The sequence below is a fragment of the Thunnus maccoyii genome, chromosome 16 (genome assembly GCF_910596095.1).
Source record: "Thunnus maccoyii chromosome 16, fThuMac1.1, whole genome shotgun sequence".
NCBI lineage: Eukaryota > Metazoa > Chordata > Actinopteri > Scombriformes > Scombridae > Thunnus > Thunnus maccoyii.
In genome coordinates this window covers 2,513,870-2,538,011 of record NC_056548.1, presented here as the reverse complement: position 1 = coordinate 2,538,011, position 24,142 = coordinate 2,513,870, and the positions used below count along the sequence as shown (strand labels likewise).

The 24,142-nt window shown below is 43.3% G+C and overlaps 1 protein-coding gene across 3 annotated transcripts in view; it reads left to right on the top strand.

Annotated features, from left to right (window-relative positions):
* The window catches only part of akap6 (A kinase (PRKA) anchor protein 6), a 238,062-nt gene that overhangs the window by 203,379 nt on the left and 10,541 nt on the right, over positions 1-24,142 (top strand). For all 3 annotated transcript variants that reach the window (XM_042389345.1, XM_042389343.1, XM_042389344.1), the window contains 4 exons: positions 8,598-8,681; positions 8,974-9,126; positions 17,527-20,484; positions 21,290-22,591. In XM_042389345.1, the coding sequence (XP_042245279.1) occupies positions 8,598-8,681; positions 8,974-9,126; positions 17,527-20,484; positions 21,290-22,591 (4,497 nt within the window). The remainder of the gene's footprint in view (positions 1-8,597; positions 8,682-8,973; positions 9,127-17,526; positions 20,485-21,289; positions 22,592-24,142) is intronic.

The window sequence follows — 24,142 nt, the reverse complement described above, 5'->3', positions numbered from 1 at the left end:
TGCAGAAAATCAGCCGTTTTGACTGTGACTGATATCACATTGGAAACTTCTGGTTTAACATTTATGTATTTTATAAGCTTATTAGATGATATTTCATGTAAAAATTTTAATTGGAAAAGTAACTACAGCTGTAAAATAAATGTAGTGGAGTAAAAGGTGCAATTTTTCCCCCTGAATTATAGTGGAGTAGAGATATAAAGTAGCATAAAATAGAAATACTCAAATAAAGTGCAAGTACCTAAAAATTGTACTTAAAGGTGCACTATGCAGGATTTGTAATCAAAGTTGGCCCCTCCTCCCGGCTCAACGAGCGAGCGAGAGAGAGAGAGAGCAGCGGTGGTCGAGCGAGCTAGAGAGTGAATGAAGAGACATGAATCACATAAATAAACACACCTCCATACAGCCCTGCAGGAAGCAGCAAGTGTGAATGCAGAGCTTCATCCCGTCCGCTGAGGCCTCTCCGCTCTGCGTGTGTGTAGCTCAACCCCCGCCTCCCTCGGTCACGCAGACGCACAGACCTGCTGCTCTTTATACATCCGTGACACAGAGACAGAGAGCAGAGCGGAGCAGAGGAGAGAGACGGAGAGATGTAACCTGACCTCACCACCCTGTGCGCTGTTATTGGCTGGAGGCTACACACCCCCTGCCCTAAGGTTGACGCCCAGAAGCTTCCTGAACACAGCAAAATAATAAGAAAATAAGAAAGTACAGGCAGAGGGCAGAGTCTCTGCAGATACAGACACCACCAAACACTTCTAGTGGGTCATAAGTGATGATTGAGAGGGATTACTTTTGTATGAGTCTATAAATTGTTTTTTTTTCCTGCATAGTATACCTTTAAGTACAGTATGTGAGTCAATATATTAAGTTACATTCCACCAGTGGTGCTAAGAAAAGGCTGAAGAAAAGGAAAACCTCTATATTCTTCCTCATTTGTTTTCTTTTCTCATGACTTCTCTCTCATACGGTCACCGTAGGATCTCCGGACTGTTTTACCTCCAATCTCTGACCTGAGAACGAGTCACTCTTGAGAGGAGCGTCACTTAAAATCCAAAAGTGAAAACATAAATATCTCACTTTGGAGTTGAGCTCTCACTTTGTCAGAGTGCTAAATTTATATTTTAATGCATACAGGTTTCGCCATAAATGTCACAAACACAGCGGGCAAAGTGAGCGGAGGAGAGAGGCACATCTTACTTTATTGTCTGCTTCCATTTTCAGTGAATTGCTCTAAAAGCCTTTAAGGAATCCCGCTGACTTTCAGACCCCATTTATATGTGATGTTAAAAAAACCAGAGAGCGAGAAACAGATGGATTCTGGGTCAGCGGAGGCAGAGCGTCAAGTATCATTCCATAATGTGGTATGACCCATTTGAAGAAGAAGTCTTAAAAAATGATACATAGCACAAGATTAAAGTGAATTCAGCGTTTCTTTTTTTAAAGGAGAGACGGTCACTGAGCAGGTCGCAGGTTGACGACATGAAAGCACTTTGCAGTATGGATCCTTTTAACCTCACCGACATCTTCAGCTTTAGGTTATACATACATCCCAAGAATCACCCTTCAGCCATCATTGATATTGAGAGGAAGGCAGTCAGACGCAAATTGGAGTTTTTGCGAATTTAAAATACTTTGCTGTTGCAGTTCTGTTCAGTCTGACAGTGAACTGATTTAAACTGCTGAATGTTACATCAGATTTCTGCAAATCTTCAGCTGCAGCAAGAATTTTAACAGAATACGATGTGAGTAGTCAAAACTGCAGAATTACTGACGTTTTCATCAGCTTCAGCTGCACTTTGTGTTTTGAGAAAATTAGCAAATATTAGCTTGCAAACATGTTAAACTTTATACCTTCTTAACTTCAGCATATGAGCATGCTGATGTTAGCATTTAGCTTAAATCACAGAGCTGCTAGCATGGCTGTAGGTTAAAAATTGTCCCGTCAACATAGTTTTATATCCCCGACGCATTCGGACCGAAATCAGCTCTGTGTTAAAACAACGCAAGGAGCTGCGTTGGTGTGTGAGACAATGAGATACAATCCAGGAAGTGGAGCTACAGACCGATGAGTTTAAAAGCTTAACAGACGCCAAAACACCACAGACAAGATTCTACAACTCTGCAAAGTTATCATGGCTGCAACTATTTTGCCTTTCATGGTGAGAATTGTGAGGTTAACAGCAGAAACGTGGTGTTCTCATTACAAATGATCCACCAGAAATGTGCTTTTGCATGTATGTGATTGGTCAACACACTTTAAATGATTGGAGACTGTTTAAGCTAGCAAACAGCTAAAGCTAATCACTGTCCATGAATTAATACGCCATGCTTTTTACCCCATTTCCTGCATCTTCCTTGCACCCAAAAAACACAGAAAAACTTGAGCTTTCACTCCAAAATGCAACCGTGTTCACCTCCAGTCTGTGTGAAGGACCCTTAGCGATGCCTGAACCCCAGTTTGGGAACCCGTGGCCTTGAGGAGTACAGGGAAGCAAGAGGAGGATTTTCTTGCAAACCCCGGAGGGAGTGATCTCTGAACATTACTCACCGCTCAATGACATCTGTCAAGGTCTTCCGACAAACCTCTACGGCACAAACCTGTACTGTTGTTTTTGCATTTTTATAAATTCATCTGGACAGAGATGTGAAGTGAAACTGGAAGAAAGAAATTAATAAGAGGCAGGGAGAGAGAGAGAGGGGGACTGAGAACAGAGAAGAGGATAACACGGAGGAAGAGAGCGAGGACGGAAGACAGGAATATCAGACGAGAGAAAAGAGGGAGAGATGGGAAGAGTATGCAAACAACAAAGTTTGGGTAGCTGTAGGCGGTATTAGCAGCAGCGGAGGGAATATGTGTGTGGGAACAAATTGTCGACAGGAATTCATTAGGCTCGTTGTGCGATAACGAGTGCTTGTGGTTTTAATTGACTTAATCAACAAATAGAATTAATCAGAGATTTCTAATTAATGGTAATTGATTGAAATATCCACTGGGTCACTGCGCAAGCAACCAAAATTCTCCTTCTCTCTCTCTGCGTCTGTGTTTCTCTCTTCACTTTACAGTTTGTCCTTGTCTTCTTTATTTATCTCACTTTTTCTTTTTTTTTGCTGTTTCTTAGTGTTTGTTTCTCGTTTCTTTCTGTCACTTTTTTTGTCTTTCTCACTCTTTTTTTTGTTATTTCTTTTTATTTTCTCAGTCTTTTCCAAACTTTTTTATGTTTAGAATGAAAACAACCTTTTTCACCGGGGACTCAGTTCCTTCAGGCACCAGTAAGACGATACACGATGATCTTGGAAGTCCAGTTTGACTGAAAGATCCTAGATAGATACTTAACACAGCGGTTTATAATAACATGAAACAGGATTTGTATTAGTTTGACTGACAGTGCTTTGTCAGATGATGTTGGGTAGATGGTTGGGTCGACATTGGTTTCTCTTAATCCTGATCTCAATCTTAAACTTATCCAAGTCATTTTTGTGCCTAAACTTACCCAAATACACATGAATACTTTTTGTAATTTATAACCACTGAAAAACATTTAACCAATAAGGGAATTGGATCAGAAAACTTTTCTTTTCTCTTTTCTTGTTTATGCTGCATTCAAGTTACGTCGGAGCGATTTGTTAGCAAATGAAACCAGATACATTTTTAAATTAGCTGAATATATATATATATATTAGTATTACCATTGGATTTTATTTAGACTGACAGCAAAGGTTGCAGCCGTTTTGCCACCAGTTTGTTTGTAGTTCTTTATAATAGGTGTAAGATATCGTTGCTGACAGAAATTCCCAAAATTGCAGACTTGAAATTACGACTTAAAGGCAGATGTGGATACTTTTTTTGTTTTCTCTTAATTAAGATTTAAATGTCTCAGTTTGGAGGATTTGTTTTTGGTTTTTCTCGAGCTGTTTGTATCTTTCTTTTTCTGAGTTTGGTGGGTACCAAACTCTAATACTGTTTTGGTCACATTTGTAGTCTTAATTGATTAGATAGTTTCTGATTTAAATGAAAATGTATTTAAATATCGGCAAAGTTGTTTTACGGCTGCTTGTGTTTAGCCAACAGCTAACTTTGGCTTCTTTGTCTCACTCTCATTACAAAGTGCTTTACCATCATGGAAAACACTGACATAGCAATGAGACTAACAACCTCCACTCTCCTCTATCTGTCTTTTCCTCCCTCCCTCCCTCCCTTCTTTCTCTCTCTCTCCATCCCTCCCTCCCTCCCGACATCCCTCCCTCTCTTCACGGCAGGTCTTGGTAATTAGATTGTAGAGATGAGGAGGTGGAGGAGAGATAAGAGGATTTTGTTTTTAGGAGAGGGAGATTTAAGAATGAGAGAGATAGAGGAGGATGGAGTGGGAGAGAGAGAGAGAGAGAGAGAGAGAGGGTGAAGGGGGAATTAGAGAAAGAGGAGAGCAGATCCTCTTCTTTTTGTTTATCCCGAGTCGGTCACCCTTCCTGAAAGAGGATGTTGAGTGACAGACAGAGAAGTACATGGATAGAGAGAGAGAGAGAGGAAACAGAGGAGGAGATAAAGACATCACTTGTTCATTTCGTGTCCCTCCTGTTGGCCGACCTTGAATATGCGACAGACACAACATTACACCCAGAGAGAAAAGAGGGTTCTTGAAAGTTCAGAATTCTTTATGGAGCCATAATAATGACTTGAACTGAAAAGAGTCGACTTTCAGCCACGTATGATTACGGCAGAATGCTAAGCAAGCTACAGAGACGCCCTTACGTCTTCCACCTCCTCCCGGAGGATCCCGAGGCGTTTCCACATGGGATCCTCCAGATGGGGATATGTAATCCCTGCAGAGTGTTCTGGTTCTGCCTCTGAGTTTCCTCCAGGTTGCATTTTCCTGGAAAACATCTGCAGCACTGAGGAGGCATTCTTATCAGATGCTGAATCACCTCAAAAAGCTCCTTCTGATACAGAAGAGCAGCTCTTCCACTCCGAGTTCCTCCTGGATGTCTGAGCTCTTCTCTACGTCCATTGCTGGACTTTGGCATAAAGATCAAAAACTTAACGTTCCTCTTCGTCTTGACAGTAAGCCTTGATGCCAACGTAACTGCAGAAGACAGTTTGGATTCATTTTCACTCGTTTTTACATCCTCTGAGGCAGAAAAACATGTTACAACTGAGCTAACTAAACATATTTAGCGCTGACTGACTCTAACAGACTGAAAGAAACTTGCTAGCCTAGCAACATTAAGGCTAACAAACAACCCATAATGCAACACTCTCTGCAGGAGCCGGTGTTAACTGTGGTACAATCTCATTCAAAAAGAATATCTGATGTCGTAAACATGTAATTGCCTCGAATATTAGACGACCCCCGCTTTCTCAAATGTAATTTTATTTGTGTCGATACCTTATTGTGGCGTCCGACTTCGAGGTGTCGACTCTCAGCCCAAACACGTCACACTCAGCTGCGAAACATCGCCGGAGGCCGATGAAGCGAACAGAATCACATCGTCTGCAAAAAGGCATAGATGCAAGCCCAAAAACAGTCTCACTCCTCTGCTGAAATAGTTTAAATTTGCCATAATTTCATTTGAAGATTGGAAAGGTAGAGAACGTTACAAGAACAGAAGCTTGATTCTGCATTTTTTAGGGATCACAGTCAGTTCTTCACAGTTTCACTCTAACAAAATCAGCAGTTTACCTCTTCGATCCTTTTCATTTCCTGTCTCTCTCTCCTCCTTGTTGTCACTGTCTTTATCATTTCTATCCTTCCTTATCTCTCTGTTTCTCTTAAGCTCACTTTAATCTTCTATCTCTCTTCTTTCTTTCCGTCCTTACTGCCCCCCACCCCCACCCCCCACCCCCCACCCCAACCCCTCTTCTTCAAATTCTCTCACTCACACTGCTTTCAGCTGCTTTCAGTCCGTCTCATCCCTCCCTCTACATCCTCTGTCTCTTTCTCTTTCTCTGCAGCCACTCCACGGCTTTCCATGTATTTTGGAAGAAAAGCTTTTTAGCAAATATTTGTCTGACTGTGTCTGTAGAGCCCTCTGAGTCAATATGGGCCCAGCCAGGCTCGACCGGCCGGAGAGAGAGAGAGAGAGAGAGAGAGAGAGAGAGAGAGAGAGAGAGAGAGAGAGAGGGATCAGTGCATAAAAACCAGCAGTGCAGAAACAATAGAGACTTAGGATTCTCTCTTTTCTCCTTTCTGCCTAAAAATAAACTCTCAGAGAAAAGACTTTTTTTTTCTATCTGAGAGATACCAGACTGCAATCATAATACTAATAACGATTATCATCATCAGTGTTGATATCAGTCCTAACTACTGTAAAATAGAGATCTATTACAGCTGCTCTCTCTTCCTACGCAGCCATCAGAGACGAGGAGTCGGACTGCTATCATCGGTCGCCATGTTTGCTGACTATGTTGTTGAACTTTTGAACAATTCATAACGCCAGTTGGGAGACATAAAACCCTAAAAGAATGAACCACATCTGACTTGTCATCAGGACTCGCAGCAGACTGATGAGGAAAGAGTTTTTTCCGGCTTGTGTTTACGATAAATCTCAAACCGTATGACATAAACTTCAAATCTCCCCTCAGTCAGTATGTAAGACTTTGTGTTGTTGAGCCAGACTTTGTGGAGCTGATTTTAGAGTTACGGCCGTCATCCTCTGACTCTAACATGCTGAATTATTGTTCCAGCTCCCAATCTAGTTTAATTCATCTTCCTGTGCTTCCCCCTTCGACGCTGTCTGCTGCAGTTATTTGGCGCAGAGCGAGTATCACTCAGTCGTTTTGTTGTTGTTTAGAGCCTCCTCCTTCAACGTAATACACACCTCCTGTTTGGAATAAATTTATCTGCAACATACACACAAACACACACACACACACACGCCATGGCTTGTCCTCTTGATCCTGTCTGCTGTATTCTGCATCCCCATCTCCTGTTTAGACAACCAGGCGAGCTACAAATATGCTAAACTGAAGAGAGAGCGAGAAAGAGGAGATGAAAGACAGAAGAAGAAGAGTTGAGTGTGTGTGTGTGTGTGTGTGTGTGTGTGAGGAAGAGGCAGAGTGTGTGTGCAAGAAAGAGAGAGAGAGATAGAGACAGAGAATCCCATTTCATTGTAATAGTGTTTAATATTTATTGGAAAAATGTAAAGAAAATGTAAAGGAAGTGCTTTTCGGCGAGCGGGCAGGATTAGCATAAATAGTTTGGGGCTTGGACGTGTTTGGTCCCCGCTGCAGAGGAGTAAGGCTGTCCCCTCTGTTCACTGTGACACACACACACACACACACACTCAGAAATACATGCATATGTTTGCACACACACACATCTGCACACACATACTCGTGCACACGCCCGCATGAGTAAACATTCAAACATGCAAACACACACATCCACACTGACCTTTGCGTGTGGAAACTCATCAGCATATAGTGATTTATAATAGGCACTGCCAATCCTCCTGTTTCTTTTTTTCTTTGTCTTTTTTTTTTGCATTTATTAGACAGCAGAGAGCGAAGCGGGGGGGGGGGGATGGAGGGGGGGGAATATTGGCTGTTGTCATTTATTTTATGCACTGTTACTGCTGATCAAGGATCTGTGTGCTGAATTTGACTTTATGCTAATAAAGAATTTAACTAAACTGAACTGAAATGAATTAAAGAATAAATAAAAAAACAAATCTAGCTCTTGTTAGTTTAAAGGATAATTCTGTTTTCTTACAACTCCTCCTTCACCCGTCGTTTCTGTTCGTTATAAAGTTAATTGCTGAGATCCTGGAACACAACAACAAAGTCTGACAGGACAAGAAACCCGAGCAGCCAGACGATCAGACGGCTTTTAAACACTTTATTTGGACGTAAACCTGAAAGTGAGAGAACCTAAAATATCGCTGATAATCACACAGAACATTCTTAAGAGACAAAATATGATAAATAAATGAAAACTTTAAAGTCTCTCAGAGGAACAAGTGTCTTCAAGCTATTTTGCAGATCTTTACAGTAGTGAAGTGCAGTAAAGTAAACATTGTAGGACACAGACAATAGATGAGTTTTCCATCTGAGTTTCCAGACGAGGAGCCTCTAAAGTTCTGATGGTCGGGACCATAATATAAAAATACTCTGAAAGCTGGTGATACTTTTATGGATTCTGATAAATAACACACTGAAAGAATCATTCAGGTGTGTGTGTTTAAGGGATAACGTACAGCCAGCGGGTCCATTATTGTGAAATGAACGTCCTGAATCATCCTCTCAGCTGTTCACTCGACAATGTTATAAATAAATATAGGAATGATGGAATAAAACAGAATCATCCTTTAATCTGCAGCTTTGTTACTCATGATTGTGAATTTTTACATTTCCTGTTGATTCTTTAGGAGGTTTTTCATGCAGGTTATCTCTGCTAATGCTAACCATCCAGTTCTTCCTCATCTGTTTATTGCAATTAATGTGACACACATCACTTCCTGCTACCAGACAAGCCACGTGAACCGCAAATGGAAAATATTTCATGGACGTAATATTAGCAGGATGGTCGTTATGTTTGTATTAGAATAATAATAATTAGAATATTTGCTGACCTTGCTTCTTTCTTCCCGTTCTTCTCTTTCAGTCTCTGTGTTCGGAGGTGCGAAGCCGACGAAGAGGAGTCTCCTCTGTTCTGAAACTCTGCCAGAAGCTGCTGCAACAGAGCCAGGTCAGTAAAAGAAAAGAAATCCCCAATTTAATTATCAAAAACAGATTTCCAACTTGACAAGTATTTATTCCTTCACTTGGACTTGACTCTTATGACTCGAGTCTAACCAGACATCTAAAGAAGAAGAATCTAAACTGGAACCAATTCAACCTGTCGTTTTTCTTTTATTTGTCTCTTTTAATTGTCTTTATATTATTAAACATTCTTAATATTATAAATGTAATCATTTATCAGTATGTTAATATCCATTTTAATTCTGAACAAAACCATTTCTTCGATCCCTCCGGGACAGTCGGGACCTATGGCGGAGGTGGGCCCAGAGGCGGAGCAGCACCGTGAGGCCCTGCAGCTGCTGTCAATCAACCTGGAGAGGAGGTGGGAGGCGATCGTGATGCAGGCGCTGCAGTGGCAGAACAGACTGAAGAGAGAGCTGGGAGAGCAGCAGGTTAGAGCGTTGACATTTACACTTTACATCCTTCATCTGGCTCCGCAGGCAGTCAGCTGACTTATCGTTACACTCAGTGAGCGTGTCCAAGTCTGATTTGATGCTAAAAACGTAGCGTGAAAGACAGACGGTGCTGTGATTGAAGCTGAGATGTTTTTAGTGACGGAAGGAGCTGCAGCCTGACGTTTCTGATTTTATTTAGTTTTAATAAGAAACAACTCTGGAACAAAGCATAAAAATCACTTGTTTTTGAAACGTCTATTGACATTCATAAAAAAACTTTTGATACCAGCAAATAATCAGCTCTAGTGATGCCTTTTCTGTTTGTTCCCCTGGAAGAACTGATCAGTTTAGACAACTAAATCAATCTGGGTGATGTTTGACCCTGAAACGTAGCTGGATCTGTGCTGCGTTCATGTTACATGAGATGGAAAATGTTTACAACTTGTGAGGATTTATGTCACCTGAAAAACTCACAAAATCCTCGACTTTTATCTTTTAGAACAGCATTTACAAGTCATAAACTACTAATTATGGCGACTCTGACATTAAGGCGGCATTATGGAATGATTTCTTGCATCCTTTATTTTCATTTTTCAAACTTTTTTTTTCCACCTCCTGACTCTGTAACATTTCGCCGTGTTTGATTGTGCTTCCTCGGGGGGGGTCGATTCTTGGACGTCTTATTCTTCCTCTACATGCTCCCTTCAGGGCTTATTATCCATTGATTTGCTGAGTCTGTTATCATCCTCATGCTGATGATGTCCAGACTTATAAAATCTGGATACTTTACATAATTTACTTCAAACACATCGGTGCCTGGTTGTCCTACAGTTAAATCATAACAAAACCAATTGTCTTTTCCTTCATTTAGACGTACGTCCTCTTAAAGTGCAGAATGTTCTGAGGCCTTCGATGGGTTTATCCTCTGAGGAGCATGCATGTGCTCAGTAAATCTAACCTGCATGTTAGACTATGATCATTCTTGTGTGAAAAAGTGATGTGATGCTGTTGCTAGAGGAGAGGTCAGAGGGTCTTTAAAAGCATTAGGAAACATCCTCTTAATGTTGACACTCTGCCGCCATGACAACAAAAGCATCTTTGTCTATTTTGACTTTTAAAACCTCACAGACAGACGACAGCTCTATTCAGGATCATCGAAACAGTCGAGAAGCAGCCAGTTGATAAAAAAACTAATCTGTTAGTTCTGCGGTGCGATCAGTGTCACAGAGATGATGTTTCCTCCGCCACCTCTCCCACAAACAAAAGAAAACTCGGCAAATGAGATTTTTTAAACACTTTGACAGTCCGCGTATCAGAAACACCACGCATGTCTGCCGCCGTGACGGCGCGTCGCCAAAAAGGTTTTGTCTTATTAGAAAAAATCTGCAGCCCGATGAACCGATTCAGGTTCCACAGTCTCGGGTGCCACGGCGACGACGGTTTAACGCTGCTGCGGGCTGACAGCTCAGCACGCGTGCGGCTCGTCCGAGGATGTGAAATACTGAGCGCTGAAGGTGTTAAGTGAAATGTTGCTCATGAGGGAGTCGTCCGGAGCCGAGCTGCTCTCGGGCCGCACGAGGTAAAGAGATACAGAGAGAGAGAGAGAGAGAGATGAGTGCTTTATCCAGCTGATGTAACATGAAGGCAGAGAGCTGCAGCAGAACGGAGCTGTTATGGATTTCTAATAATGATGAATACGGTTCTATAGAAACAGAAGCAGGGGATGCATTTGGATACGAGGAGGAGCAATTTGGCAGTTTGAAGAGGTTAACACACACACACACGCACACACGCACACACTTATGTTTGCACACATACAGGAGAACACATGTAGATGAAACCTGCACTAATACACACGTACATGTAGTGACACTGAAGTAAATACATATGTTGTGTTACATAAATGCTTGTGTTAATTGATGTATCGTGATGTGTTGGGAGCTCAGACAGAGATCAGAGAGGTAAATACTAGTTTTTACTAGTTTTTCAAAGTTACAAGCTCAAGTTTGCAGTTTGAGATTTTTCCATGAAATTCTTGTGCAACTTTCAATCATATTTCTGAAATTTCCTGCAAAATAAAACGTGGATCGACGCCTTTACGTCAGCGTCAACCTCTTTGTGCTCGAAGAACGCGTTCAAGACGATGTGACGAGATTACGGAACGAACCGAGCAGCAGTAACACTGATAAAACGTCTCTGTAATGAATGAATTCGTCTCCTCTTATCCACGTTGGACCCTGCGGTGTTTTTATCACATAAAAACCTGTTTCTGGTGGAGCGGAGGTCTGAAACTGTGACTGGCAGCTTCGTCTACAGTACGACATCCGAGAAACATTTTTTGTCTTTTTTTCAAATTTGTGATGTTTTCCCTGCTTTTTCACGTGTACACTGTAAATGTGAAAATGCTGTAATCATTCCTCCTGTTCATACTGACCATTAGAAGATCCCTTCATAATGACCTTACAATGGAAGTGATCACAGTCCTCCTTCTGTGCAAAAAAATGTATTTAAAAGTTTATCTGAAGCTAATATGAAGCTTCAGCGTCCAAATGAGTCAAATCAAGTAGATATCTTTCAACGTTACAGTCTTTTTAGTGCCAAAGTTCCTCTTTTTGTTACTATACTTCCACCTGCAGCTCAACAGGGAAACACTGTCCGAGGAAACACAAAGAGGGAATTTGATGCTAAAAAGACTGTAAATGTGTCAGATATCCACTTGATATGACTAACTCAGACTGATGAAGCTGAATAGAAGCTTCACACAGACTTTTTTTAAATGCATTGTTTTAAGACAAATTGTGAACTTATCCTTTAAGGGAAAGTGTGACAGTTCTTGCAGAACATCCAGGAAGTTTTTCCAGATTGAATAATCGGGAGCACAGATGTGTTTTGTTATTGTTTCCTGCAGTAGTTTAATGTGTTTAAAGGGATAAATAAAGTCGCTCTGAAAGGCCTTTGAACAGGAAGAAGAGTTTAAAATCTTACGGCTCTTTTTTTTTTTATTAATGTTGAAAATTAGCAGGAAAACAGCTTTTATACTGCTGCTGCACATGTGGTTTGAGAGGTAGGACTCTCTCATGCACACACACACACACACACACACACACACACACACACACACACACACACGTTGTAGAGGAAGAGAAGACAAATAACAGGCCAGACACTCTGACCTCGCTGCCTGGCTGGAGAGTAATTTCACTTCTACTGGAGATGGGAGAAGAATAAAGAGAGAGAGAGAAGCAGAGAGGAATATATCTGGGTGGTTTAGCTTATAAATGAACACTTCTGCTCAGTGATAAAACGATCGCGCTCTCCTGCTCTCCTGCTCTCCTGCTCTCCTGGTCTTCGGATTGTCGGTCAGACAAAAACCAGTAAAGTTGAAATACATCACCTTGAACTCTGGGAACCTGTGATGTGTATTGTTCATTGATAATCATTAGTTAGTGCCCTGTTTTCTGTTAAAGAAGGATAAATAAAGATAAATAAAGGCATGATGTTTTTACCATGCGGTCTATGGTATTTGTGACATTTATTCCATGAAACTAAAAGTGAAATATTACATATTCACTGCCTGAAATCTCCATATTTTTCAAGTCATTTGTCTTAACTTGAGTCAAATGTTTTGAAGAGAGAGAGTGAAGAAGAGGAGAAAAACAAATCTGCCAGCGTAGTAAAAAAAAAAACATTTCAACCTGTTTCCAATAGAAATCAAATTGTTTCATGAACAGTCTTCAAATGAGACCGTTTTCTTTTTTTTAACCAGGACAGATTTTATTGTTGGGACACACTCGAGTAAAAGGTCGAGAAGATCATGAATATCTGCAGCAGATAACCTGATGACGAAGCCGTCCCACTGACTCATGATAAACCCGCCTTTTAGATGATGACATGTTTGACCTCTGTGATGATGACCGTCAGCACGCTTTGATTGGAACATGTGATTCAGCATCAGAGAGGTTGTTACCGTGGTTTCATGTGTGACGCTGCTCAGAAAGCAGATGAAGAATCCTGTTTTGTCATTTTTGATGTGATGTAAATGAGTCTAAATTAAACCTGCAGGGTGTTGTTGTTGTTGTTGTTGTGGGCGGGGGAGGGGGGGGGGTGAAGTTTCACAAAGTATACCTGTAAGTCCGATGTAATATATGGAAATTATATTTTAGAACGCTTTCCTTGTGATTATGAAATATATTTTAGAGAGGAGTTATGAGCAACATATGGAGGTTTTCATTCACCGTTTTCGCAATTACATTCAAATGCAGCCTGTCTGCTCCTCCACTCTGCATGGAGAGGTGATTTATCTGTGCGCTTCTATTCATTTTGAATCAGACTGGTGACGCCGGGGCCTCCCTCAGCACTTTAACAAGCAGTACAGCAGAGAAGCCAGCAGAGACTCCAGCAGCAGCAGCAGCAGCAGCAGCAGCAGCTCCAGGAGGAACACAGGCACATGAATAATCACCCAGACGCTGCTAGATAGCTGTGCTCTCCTTGGGCCTTCCAGCAGATGCTATGCTAACAAATGGGAGCAGTCAAACCAGAGCTAATGGGAAAAAGTGTCCCGTTTTCACCCCCCCCCCCCCAAAAAAAAATGCACAGGAACGCACGCACAAAGGCTTCCACAGGGCTGCGATTAAGGCAGAAACAGAGTGAGGAGGAGATGTTCATGTGAATATGTTCAGCTTGTTTTAACATGAAATTTACTGACAGCAGTGCTGCTCCTAAGAGGACGGGGGGGCTCTTTGATTTTAATGACCCCATGACTTTTCCTCTAGTGTCACCCACAGGAGAGAGACTTGACATTTATCGTTCCGCTACCGGTAAGATGCCGAGGAGCTAAATCAGCGATATGTCGTTTGTTCTTTTCATCCCCTTTTTTGTGTATCGCAGCTTCCAGGATCTTCCTACTGCTGCATCTTTAGACTATTAGTCCTCTTTTCTTTACGAGTGTAACTGTTTAAAGACGGACTGACTAAAGACAGACTGCATGTTCGCTTTAGTCATGTGGAATTTACTGCTGAAGGCTTTTGCAGAGCATCTTAACACAACACATTTTCCTCTCGTCCCTGCGGGTTTATAAAACAGAGTCAAACTTTTTTTTTTCTTTCTCTTTTTGCTCAAACTTGCACCAACATGTGAGCAAACCTGCATGTCGGCATCCTGAACTTTGTTTTTTTGATTCTAGTAGCCGTGGAGGAGGCGGATGTGTGTTTGAACCTTTGTTCATAAATGGCCTCATCATCATGAATTGGCTGAGTCACTGTTTTTTGTTTAATTGTATTCATTCAACCGCACATTGTGTTCATGTGGTTTCTCGTTGGGAGAGGGCATTATTTAGTTTTTTTTTATAATATTTTTATTGTGATTTTTCTCAATAATACAAAGCAGAAAACAGAGACACAGGAAACAAAAACAAACAAAGTAGAAACAAAGGACAAAAAAAAGAAACAGGACATATTTAAAGAAGATAATGAATCACACTGCTGCGTCACTAGTGCAACAAGTCTGAGCACAAGCACTCAATGAGAAAGGTGGACGGCACACTGTGGTCATGTTTAGCATCATGTTGAGTAAAGTGATCCAGAAATGGCTGTCAGCTGTCTCTATGGATGCAGCTGCGTAGCATCTCTTACTCTCAGAGCTCCGATCGATCGATCGTTACTTCAATCAGCAACCATCAACGAGCACAACAACGAACTTATTTTCACACGATTCAGAAGTCCTCGAGATTCATCACATTTCAAATCTTTAGACACTTTAGATGAATCTATACAGTGTTTATACATACATGTACCTGAGACTCTAAATCCTGCAGAAACTTGCATCTATCAGAGGAATACCCCCCCCCCGGCATGTTGCTGGAGTCTGACTGGTAAATCTTGCTAGCTCTGCCTCTTTGGCAGGTTTACCAGCAACACTTTAGAGTTGATTTCAGCTTTTAAAAAAAATACATTTTTGAATCCACCGTGGCTGCCGGACACCAGAAGTCACCTCCCTCCACTTTCTGAGGTCATAAAAACACCCGCAACTCAACTATAAACTGTTACGAAATCATAGAAATGAGATAAATTACAGATATAAATTGTATACAAGGTTTTTTTTTTTTTGTGGGTCATCAAATACTGGGTTTGATTGGATTAGGCTGATTGGTAGCCTCTCCCCTCGGCGCTGAATGTGTTTTTGAATGCGTCTGCAGTGGCAAAACCCAGTTCAGTCATTACCCCCATCTCCCTTATCAGCACAAGGGGAATAAACACAAATCTAATAGAAATTCATTACACAGACCCATATCCACACACACACACACACACACACACACACACACACAGAGCCAACTAGTTTATTAGATTAATAGGCTATGAATGGCTAATACGAATTACTCCCCTCTCTTGTTAACGAGACGCGGAGCAATTTGTATAATTATGTCTGTGGAAGGGAAGAATTCCTGTGTCTAAGCATATTTTTAGACAGCCGAGCTTTCTGAAGGCTTTTGATTACGTATTTACTTTGGGGTTTTCAGCTTCGTGCTCTTTCTTTCAGAAGTCGTTTTTGAATAATTCATCGCTTTGTTCCAGAGCGGAATAATTTGTGTTGAGATTTATGAGCAATTGCTTTGGGGTGGGTTGATTTTGCTCTTTTTTTTTTTTTTTTTAAATGATCACAGGACGTGTTTTATCAGAGTCGGATGTCAGTGTTTCTCTTTCAAATGGAGTCCTGAGTCAAGACGGCGCTCTCTCAGAAAAGGACATGAGATGTTCAACAAAGAGTTTGGTGCCAAAACAAGATATCCAACATTCACACGGTGTTTGACAGCACAGAATAAAAACATGACATGCTTTTAAAATGATAATAATAGGTTACTTCATTTCATATGGACTCTTCTGTTTGAACAAGTTCAGCCTCAAATTACACTTTCAAGACTTTTTCCTTTAAAGAAGAAAAGAAAAACAAGACTAAATCAGGAATTTCCTCGAAATAAAGAAGACACAATTAGGCAGATTGTTGCACCAGTATCAGGATGATGAAACTCGCTTCAGGGAACTTTTTTTGAAACTTATTGATTTAGGACTCAATAATTATCTAAGTGATTTGTTCAGATGGAGTTTTTAGCAGCATGTTAATGGATTAATGTCAATTTTAGCACTTCTCAATGATCTCAATGATTTAAATAGCAGGCAGAAGCTATTAATGTTCAGTCATGTTCACTTTATACCAACGAGGACTTCTAGTGTTGTTCCAGAAGACCTTGAAGATTGAGTGTATTTCAATGAAAATCATGTTTCACTGATCGTGTATCAAATATTTTTACGTCTTGACAATTTTGAAAATGTTTCACCTTTTTAACGACACTGAAATTTCCTCAAGAAATAGTTCAATATTTAAATAATAATGAGTTGAGTTAGCGTAGCTTAGCATAATGACTGGAGAGGGAAACAGCTAACCTGGCCTGTACAGATTTAAAAAAAATACACTTACCAACACCTGTAAAGCTCATTAATTTACACATATCTTGTTTGTTTAATCCATACATGCTGGAACAATATCTTGGACACAGTGACTTCTTACTGTCTTGTAATGACAGTGAGGTGGCATCGTGTCTGTACAGAGACGTATAGTTCTGGGCGGATAGATGCACTGTAAAGAAACAGTTTCTGCATGCAACTCTCCTTAAAACCACAAATGTCACTCTTACATTTCTGTTTGTGTACAAATTTTAAAAGAAATGAGTGTTAATTATTATTTATAATTATTAGTGGTGTTGTGGTTTTTATACTTTCGACAAAGCCAGGCTGTTTCCCCTCTGCTTTCAGTCTTTATGCTAAGCTAAGCTAAGCTAAGCTAAGCTAATCTCCTTCCGGCTCCATAATTAACGCACAGACATGAGAGTGGTTTTCATCGAACCCTCGGAAAGACAGCAAATGACGGAGTATTCCTTCAGTATGATGCAGTTGCTGTTGAGGCAGGGTGTGTTTGGGGTGCGACATAACAAAACTGAGTATAAGTTAAAGAGCTAAAGGCTGTTTGATTTGATAGAATTAAGTTAAGTAGTAAGTTAAAAATGTCAGTGTCATGGTGTCTTTAGACTAGTTACCAAACTAAAAAAAGTAGTTGTGTGCTGTTTTCTTATTTCCCAAAAAGTTGATATTTTGGCTATTAAATGTATATCTCACTGTCAAGCTGTCAAGCTAACAGCGACAGCTATAACAGACCCTCTTATAGTACAATGCCTCTTTACTTTGCTGCAGTGGTGTCACACTTCATTTAGAGTACACTTGATTTTTGTCTTTTTAAGATAAATTCTTATTTATTTTTAAAAATGCACAAGAAAGATAATAAAAGACAGAGACAAGAACAATTTCAAACATGTTCTTTCTTTCTTTCCTTTTGTTTTGTTTTTAGGTTCCCGGGAACTTTCTGGAACCGGGATTAGTCGACCTCCACCAAATCAGCCCGGTCCCAGCATGCCCAGTGGCGCCGGCTCCGGACGACTCCTGGGAATGGGATGAAACAGATATGACAATCACAGAACCAGAACCACAAGAAGTACCAGAACCCGATTTTATGCAAAACCTCCCCGCACAACCGAATCTGCCTTCGGACAGCGTTCTGTCCAACGGGAATCAACCCAACAGGATCCAGACAGATGTCCAAGCCAATCAGAGTCCTGAGGTCGTGGCTTCATCTGAGCCCAGCGTGAGCTCCCAAACTCTTCCCCCCAACAACAATAACGTCTACCAGGTGTACAGCCTCCATAACGTTGAATTATACAAACAGCCTCAGTTTCCTTACACTTCCTCCACGATGCAGAAAACCAAAGCAGGAAAAAGACAACAGCATCTGCTGCTGAAGAGCCTGAGTAAAGACTCCTCGTTCTCCTCCTTGGAATCCCTCCCTGACGTCATCGGGGATATGATGCCAAACGGCCGAGGAGGAGGAGGAGAGTGGTTTGTGGGATACAAGGATGGGGAAAACGAGAGGGAGGGGGGCAGGGGAAGCGGCCAGTCGGCGAACAGTCGACGTTCAGAGAGCGAGAGCGGGATCGTCAGCGATACGGGAGACACCGAGACGATAACCAACAACTCTGAAATCCAAGAACAGGAGGAGGATGAGGAGGAGTCCACCGTAGTCCATGTTACTCTGCACAAAGACAATTACAACCAAAGAAGGAGGAGGGATGAAATCAGAGGTGAAAGCAGAAGAAACAGAGAAGAGGAGAAGAAGAGGAGGCACAGGAAGGGAGGAGGGGAGGCGGTTGAGATCCTGATCAACGGGCGTGGGATCCTGACCCCCGCCGACTCCGACTCTGACTTTGAGGTGGGAGGCCTCAGTGTAGACTCATCCAAGCCTTTCCCGTCCCGCTGTCCTGTCACAGAGTTCAAAGCTGACCAGTATAACGGTTTGGAGACTCCTCCCGTGCTCAGCCGCCGGGCGTCCAGTCCGTTATTATCTCAGGGCTCCTCTCTAGAGTCCCTGCTGGCTCTGGGTGTGGAGTTATTCCCCTCCAAAGACCTGCTCCATCGCAGCGCCTCTATGGAGAGCTGCCTGGTCCCCAGTCGCAGCGCTGAAAGGGAGACCACCGGCAGCCTGGCCAGCCTCGGGGAGCTGGACCTGGGGCAGAGCAGAGACGAGGATGGTGGTGAACCAGCAAAGGAGAAAAACAACGAAAGTGCACCAGGAGAACCTTCCTCTGGGGAGCTGAGTCGAAGAACTCTTGATCTCCTGAAACGCTTAGAGAACATTCAGAGTCCCTTGGCGGGGAAGATGACCCGCAGTGTTTCCGATATGACTCTTCGGAGCAGCTCTCCGCAGCAGAGCCGACTCCCTGCCTCCCCCTCCCTCGGCGGCCGACACCCTCCCCTCTCCGGGATTTCAGGCTCCTCACGGAAAGGTCCACCGTCCCTGATCAATGAGAGTTCAGCGACGGCATCGTTAACGGAGCTGAGCAGCGCCGAAGACTCGTCTCTGGGGTCTGAAGATTTCGCCGGGCTCAAAAAACACCGCCACCTTCTTCTGGATCCCACCATGGCGGCGAACGCCAACTCAAGTTCCCATCATAGGAAACGTTGCCACGGCAACAGCCGAGGACAGGGGATAGATGAAGCGGATGGGGCGAGCCTGAGCATGGTGGTCAACGTGTCTTGTACGTCGGCGTGCACGGATGAGGACGAGGACGACAGCGACCTCCTGTCTTCCTCCACGCTCACTCTGACCGAGGAGGAGCTCGGTGTACGGGACGGAGAGGACGAGGAGGAGGAGAGGCTGAGCGGCACCTCCTCTGGTAACGAAGACGACGAGGATGATGATGAAGAGGAGATGGAGGGGTCTTACGTGCTGGGCCTGGAGTACATGAAGAGGGAGCTGCAGAGTTGGATACGACCTCGCACCTCCTCTTCCTCCGCCTCTAAAACAGAGGCAGGCCTCCGGGACGAGCTGCAGTGTGGGACCAACCTGTCCTCCACCTTCACCTCCTCCTCCTCCTCCTCCTCCTCCTCCTCTCAGAACAAGGAGCAGCGCTGCTTCCTAAACCGCTCGGCTGCAAAATTAATGGAAGCTAACACCAACAGCAGCAACAATAAAACAAAAAGGGATAAGAAAGAACAAGAGGAAGAGAACAGGATCAACGCCACGAGAAGCTACATCAGCCAGTTTGTGGACGACGTAGAAAACGGAAACGTGGACCAAAGCTGTTTAAAAGGGAAAGACGAAGACGATGAACTCCTCCGCGAGGAGTCCAGCGTGTTCACAAAGAAAGGAGAGTCACACAGGGAGTCGTACATGTTTGCCAAAACTGGAGAGTTAGTTCGGGACGTCAGCGACTTCATAGCGAAAACAGAATCGAGCTCGACGAAGCAGCTTTCTCCGTCCCCGTCCTGCGAGCTCCTCCCCATCCGTGCCTCCTCTTTGGTCGGACAGCTGAGGGGGGAGTTACCCTGCCACAGCTCCTCCGTCCCCTCACCTCCGTCCCTCTCGCCGGTCGAGGACTGCAGGTCCCGCAGTAACGGGGGACGGAAGGCCATCAACATTCAGGAGAAGTTCAAGTTCTCTTCCTTTGTGACGGAGGAAAGCAGGAGGGAGGTCAGAGACAAAGAATCATCGCTGCCTCCCAAAAAACGGCACAGTTCTCTCTCCTCCTCCTCCTGCTGCAACCACCTCCCCTCCTCTTCCTCCCTCCTCCGTCCACACAGTGTAGACGAGGGCAAGAAAGAGAACGTGCACAACTTCGTGATGGAGATAATTGACATGACCTCACTGGCACTGAAGAGCAAAGACGTCCAGGCTGAAGAACCGAACCAGAGCGAGATCAGCGGGTCCAACTCAGACCAGAGTCCTGCATCACTAACACAGATCAGAGACAAGGTACAGTATATATACTGGAAAACACATAATATTACAAAAACATAATTGAAAAGAAGTTAAAATAACAGTTGCGGATGTTGGTGGAGTGTTTGAAGTCCTGTTTGACCTCCTACTCTCTGTACATTTTGATGACAAAATTTATCCAAGTGACAAATTTATCCTGAGTTTGAGTAATTCAATAAATCGCATCACAGACCATAACTTTTAGGATGTAATGACTAATTTCTTCAGTATCTTTTTCAAGTGAAGTCATCTAAAAGCTAATCAGTTTTCATTTTATTTCTGAAAGGGAAAAACTAAATCAGGCTGAACGCTTTGCTCCTCTTGTAAAAGTGTAAAATATGAATACACACAGATATTTTTTTTTTTAAAAATATGCAAATCAAAGCTTGATGGTTTTCTGGATGGTTTGGTTTTACGTCATAAAAACGCAGAACACAAAAAAAACACAGATGAACAAAACAAAGAAAGTTTTTAGCTTATGACCCTTAAAAATGAAGCAACACATACTGGTGACCTCACATCACAGCTTATAATGTGTGTGTGTATATATATAAATACATTTTCCTCATCTACATGTCTACATGTGTAAATAACATGAAGCATAAATGATGTTACACATAAACTTGAATTATTCCTCTTTTTTTTGTCTTTTTATTTTATTTTCACAATAAACAAAACCAGGAAACACACACGACTAAAAGTGATTAAAAACCTTTAAAGGCAGCAAAATAAATGTACTGCTTATTTTGCTTGTTACTCTTTAAACCAACCTCTTCAAACTCTCTCTTTCCTCTTCCCGCAGGTCCTCGAACACTCCCACCGGCCTCTCCACCTCCGTAAGGGAGACTTCTACTCCTACCTGTCTCTCTCCTCCCACGACAGCGACTGCGGCGAGGTCAGCCAGTGCTCCGAGGACAAGAGCTCCACTCCTGCGCCCTACAACATCCCGTCTTACTCCACGCCGACACAAGGCCTCCACAGCCCGAGCCCCGAGCTGTTTACAAGCCCCAAACAGCAGCAGATACCGACCTCAGACGCAGCTGAGTCTTCCAAACGCTCCCCTACCGGCCTCGACTCCAAGAACGACTTCTGCGCTCTTGATTTGAAGTCTGCTGATAGCCAGACTAATGGTAACGAGGACCCCGATAACCCCTCTCTATCGGTGCCCCCCAGCCCAGACATCAGAGATGAGGAGACCCTGTTTGCAGCCTGTACTGAGGAGGTGTACCTGGGCCCGCCTCTCTGCTACAGCATGGTGCTCAACAAGAAACCACGGAGGGTCTCGCTGAAGGAGAGTTCGGGGTATTTGTCCTCCCTGGGCTCTGGCTATGAACTGAAGGACAGTCTAGCTCAATTGCCTTGCTCCAAATCTACTGATAGTCTTCAATATTTGTCTCAAAAGGGGCCCAGTTCTGAACCAGCTGACAGTCTGAGCTACCTGTCTCCCTCAAAGGAGTCTTTACTGGATAGAAACCTGCATTTCCAGGTGACAACAGACACAACACAGAGCTCCTCCTCCTCCTCTCCTCTCCTAGAGCCTTGTTACAGCTCATTTTCCACCTCCTCGCCCTCAAAGAGCGCCTCCCCCTCTCTCCGGGGGCCCGGCTCCGAACCAAGAGACGACAACCCTTCCTCTCCTCCTCCCTTGTCCTCAGGCGCTGAGGAAGAGAAGCGAGGTGAGGACCCGTACCTCCTCTGTGATGTCGCTGGAGGAGAAGTCGCGGCCGCTGCGAGTGTCAGCGCGCCGCAGGAGGAGAGGAGTCGTAATGAGGGGCCTCCTTATCTTAATCCCCGGGCGCGTGTCGCCCCGATAGACTCCTCCGCAGCCGAATGTTTGGCAGATACTAAAACGCTTGAATCCAATATGGGCGCCGTAATGACCAAGATAAGTGTCTGCAGCTCCGCTACAAATCCCTCAAAAGAGCCAGCCGCCACCGCCACGCGTATTAATCCCAAAATTAACTGCTCGGCGATGAGAGAGGCAGATAGGGAGGAGGGGGAGAGGCGAGGAGAGGTGGATACTCGGCGGGTGAAGCAGGAGGAGAAGGGGAGGAGAGGGCGGAGCGGCTCGCAGCAGGAAGCAAAGACAGCACGGGCGAAGCAGGTTAGTGTTCCACGTATTGGCCTGATCCGCTATCTCAGGACATTATACAGGGCCTTGATACTGCACTTCACCTCTCTACTCCAGGTATTAGTCCGAGTCGAGCCCCTCAGTGGCTATGAATGTAATGAGGCCGGTGTGCGTTTCTCTCATTTCCATTTCTGAGGCCAGACGGACGTGAGAGGCGCTGATATGCGTAACCTACCCTCTCCTCCTCCTCCTCCTCCTCCTGCTCCTCCCCCTCCTCACCCTCTCTTCTCCTCCTCTCTACTTCACACACAACCTTCCCTCCTTTTTTCAGCCTTATTTCCTTTCTTTCCTCTTCATCTCTTTCTTTACTCGTGTTATTTTACTCCTTTCTATTCATTTTTTTCTTATCACTTCCTCTTGCTCCCAACTTCTTCCTCTCCTCCTCACCCCTCTTCACCTCCTCATCTCCCACCCCCACCCTATCCTCCTTTCCTCCAGCGAGTATCTTTCCTCTCTAACTCTCCTCCTTCTTTTCTTTTTCCTGCTCTCTTCACTTTTCTTTTTCTAACTTCCCCCCCTTTCTCTTCTCACGCCTCTCTTCCTCTCCCCCCCCCCCCTCCCTCCAGCCTCTCCTCCTCCTCCTCCTCCTCCTCCTCCTCCCTCCTCCCTCTCTCCTCCCTCAGGTGTTAATGGAAGGGGGGGATTTGCAGACTTCTCAGTTTTTTAGTCAAAAGGTTAAGGTCCACAGAACAACATCAGCATAATTACTATCAGTCAGATTTCATTAGGATTCATCAGCTAAGAGCTTTCCCTTCCCGCAGTGATCGTTCAATTCATTTCATCGCTGAATTAGCGTGTTTGTGCTCTTTTTAAGTTTTCTATTTCTTTATGCAAATGAAGTCTGGCTTTTTTTTTCTTTCTTTTTTTTAGCGTCTCTGCAACCTTGCTACCTCCTCTGTTTATCAACTTTTAGTCTCTTAAAGAGGAACATGGCTCAGCTGAAGAGGTTGTTTCATTTCTGATCTAGTGCAGTGCATATTAATGTGGGTTACATGTCCTTTTACGCTATTAAATAAGACTTTTACTGCACCGTAGCCCAAAATCACATTAATGTATCTGCAGATGGTTGATCAAAATGATATACTGATCACAATAATTACTGGGTCAGTCTCTGAGATTCCTGGCTTCCCAAACTATCCACTAATAGAAGGTTCAAAGGGTTTCCATAAACAATGACTATACCGACAAGATTAAAAGCCTCTACAGTGACACCTACACACTGCATTACTGTACATCCCATAGCAATAAAAACAGCTGTACACAAGTGTTGAAGGGCAGAATTAATCATTTTCATAACATTTATAACAGTGAGATTCTTCAGTTCATTTCAATGGAAGAGCTAAAATCATTGTGTAGATTTAAAGTTTGGAGATCTTTGACAGACCAGTGGGTGAACTGGAAACCATTGTCAGGGCTGATATTTGAGGGAATGGACTGCAGTGTTGCCAGACTGGACGGTTTTCTGTTCCATGTAACCCAAATTTAATTGATACTGTTGAATATTGTTAATGCATTGTTCTAATC